The following is a 2,848-nucleotide window of genomic DNA, read 5'->3' on the forward strand; positions in this document are numbered from 1 at the left end:
CAGGCAGCGCCCGCCCGCTGGGGGGCGCCGCGCGCTGCGCGCTGAGGGGCCGCTCCCGGGAGCCTTCCCGGGATCCAGGGGCGCCTTTCCCGGGAGGAACCGGGAATAACCCGGCAGCACGGGAATGACCCACAGGGGAGCAGCGTGCTGACTGCCCGGCAGCGCTGCCTGCAGTACCTCAGCACTGGGAATAACCCCAGCGCGGCACGGGCCGGGGGGACCTGCTGGAGCTGCTCTGGGGGAAGGACCTGCGGGTGCTGAGGGACAAGGAGCTGTGCCTGACCTGCAGTGCCCAGTGAGATCCTGAGGAAAAACGAGCTATCCCTGGCCAGCAATGCCCAGTGAGACCCTGGGGTGCCACAGCAGAGCATTCCCAGCAGGTCAGGGGTGATCCTGCCCCTGTGCCCAGCTCTGTCCCTCAGCACAGCAGGGACGGGAGCTCCTGGAGCTGAGAAGGGCCTGGAGCATCTCGGTGCCCCGGCAAGGCTGAGGGAGCTGGGGCTGCTCAGCCTGGAGAGGAGCCCCAGCTGAGAGGGGTCTCAGCCCTGGGTATCCCTGGCTGTCCCTGGGTGTCCCCTGTCTGTCCCTGTGTCCCCTCTGGGGCCCAGCAATGGCACCAGAGGATTTGGACACAATGGCCTGGGAGGATTTTTCTAACCTCGGGGATCCTGAGAGGAGCAGGAGGCACCAAAATGGGTCCTTAGTGGTCATCCAAACACGTGGAGATGGAAAATAGTGCAATATTTCGCACAGGAGGCAGAGCCTCTGCCCTGGGCAGTGCCCAGCCCTGAGCAGATTGTGCACAGTCTGTGGACTCTCCTCTCTGGGGATATTCCAGAACCATTGGGACACAATCCTGTGCTCTGGGATGTCCCTGCTGGAGCAGGGAGGTGGCTGCAGAGGAGGCTCTGTATTGCCTTCAGCCTGACCCATTCTGGGATTCTGTGATTAAAAATTAATTCACTGAGTCTCCCTGCCAAGGTTACCCTTCATGGAGTGACGTCCATGGAACAGCACTTTGACATCTGAGGACAAAGGACAGACATGTGCTGAAGGCCACTGATGAATGATTTATATATTAGATTTTGTAAGGAAACATTTTCTTTACAACAAAAATATGGATAAAATCTGAGCAAAGCTGGATCTAAGAAGAGCAAACCTCTGGATGTGTGCAGGACCATGCCCCAGCCTCACATACAGGCAGGAACCTGGGATTTAGGAGGGAGGAATTCCATCCCCTGTTGATAAATCTGCTTGCTATAGGAAAGTTCTGTTGATAGGCAGACAAAAAAAAGCCATTCTCAAGAATTTGTAAGTGTAAAGTAATCCCACCATTGGGATTCCCTACAAACACCAGTTTTCCCAGAGCCCTTCCCATGAGTAATGCCTTGGTTCCATTTCTGGGATGAATAAGGGAGTCCATAATAAGCTGGTAAACAGTGACTTCATGTCTCTAGTAATTAAAAATGCAGCATGAGGCTTCCAACATCAGCTAAAACCTGAGCCAATCCCTCCATTCCGTGTGTGTTTCCAGCATGGGAGAACAGGAGACATCAGAACTGCTCACAGTGCCAGCCTCTCATATTCTGCCTGCAAAGGGGTTTCACTTTCCTCAAAAAAAAACCAAAACAGGGAGAGACAGAAAAATCTAATTGGAAAGACCACTGGAGTATAGAGCAAAAGCTAATTGTTGTGGAGTTGTTTTTTTTCCCCCACTAGAATTACTTCAAATTCTGTATTAGGACTGTAAAAAACTGTGTGGGAAGCAGCTGGGGACAGCAGGCACAGGAGTTTCTAAATCTGCCTAGAATTCTTCTTGGTCACTTGGGATGAGGGAGATGATGTGAACTCGGGCAAGACAAGGCCACCAGGAAGGTAATTCTGTTATCACAGCTGGTCTGGTCTCCTTGGCAACTTAGGGGCTGTTTTCCCTGAGAGAATTATTAAAAAATCCAATTTGGGACATCATCATTTTTACAATTACTCATCCCATATTGGAAGCAGAAACTTGCAGAACTGGCCCAGGAGCAGGACGTGCAGTATGAAATTGGGAAGCTCCGACCCAGACAGGTCCTTTCTGAGCTGACACTGCACCTACAAGGGCTCGCACCACAACAGGGGCACTGTCCCGTTTTTCCCTTTGAGGAACACTTGTCCAGGTCCCATCATTTCCCAAAGGACTTTCCATGGAGGATGGGAGAGCACTGGAACAGCTGCTTAGGGAATCATGGAGTCTCCCTGTTCTGGCCCCTCGGCATGTCCCCGTTGGGATCGATCCCTGATCCTGCCCACCCCTCAGGGTGCTCCTGTTGGGATTGATCCCGTCCCTCAGGATGCGCCCTTTGGGATCGATCCCGTCCCTCAGGATGTGCCCGTTGGGACTGATCCCCGATGCCGCTTCTCAGGATGTGTTTGTTGGAATCCACCCCCGATACCGCTCCTCAGGGTGCGGTTGCTGGAATCGATCCCCGATCCCGCTCTTCAGGATGTGGCTGTGGGGCTCGATCCGCGATCCCGCCCCTCAGGATGTGGCAGCTGGGATCGATCCCCGACCCCGATCTGTCTCTTCAGGATGTGGTTGCTGGGATGGATCCCCGATCCCTGATCCCTCCCCTCAGTATGCGGTTGCTGGGATCGATCCCTGATCCCGCCCGTCAGGCTGTCCCCGTTGTGATCGATCCCCGACTCCCGATGCCGCCCCTCAGGATGTGGTTGCTGGAATCGACCCCCGATCCCTCCTCCCCTCAGGATGTGGTTCCTGGGATCGATCCCCGATGCCGCCCCTCAGGCTGTCCCCGTTGGGCGGATCCCCGACTCCCGATGCCGCCCCTCAGGATGTGGTTGCTGG

At 55.1% G+C, this 2,848-nt stretch overlaps 1 protein-coding gene across 1 annotated transcript in view; it reads right to left on the minus strand.

Annotated features, from left to right (window-relative positions):
* Positions 1–2,848, minus strand: part of CTH (cystathionine gamma-lyase) — an 11,561-nt gene that overhangs the window by 7,348 nt on the left and 1,365 nt on the right. The window contains exon 2 of the mRNA XM_031064085.1: positions 2,743–2,783. Coding sequence (XP_030919945.1) covers positions 2,743–2,783 — 41 coding nt within the window. The remainder of the gene's footprint in view (positions 1–2,742; positions 2,784–2,848) is intronic.

Source organism: Geospiza fortis, unplaced genomic scaffold (genome assembly GCF_000277835.1).
Source record: "Geospiza fortis unplaced genomic scaffold, GeoFor_1.0 scaffold69, whole genome shotgun sequence".
NCBI classification, from domain to species: Eukaryota; Metazoa; Chordata; class Aves; order Passeriformes; family Thraupidae; genus Geospiza; species Geospiza fortis.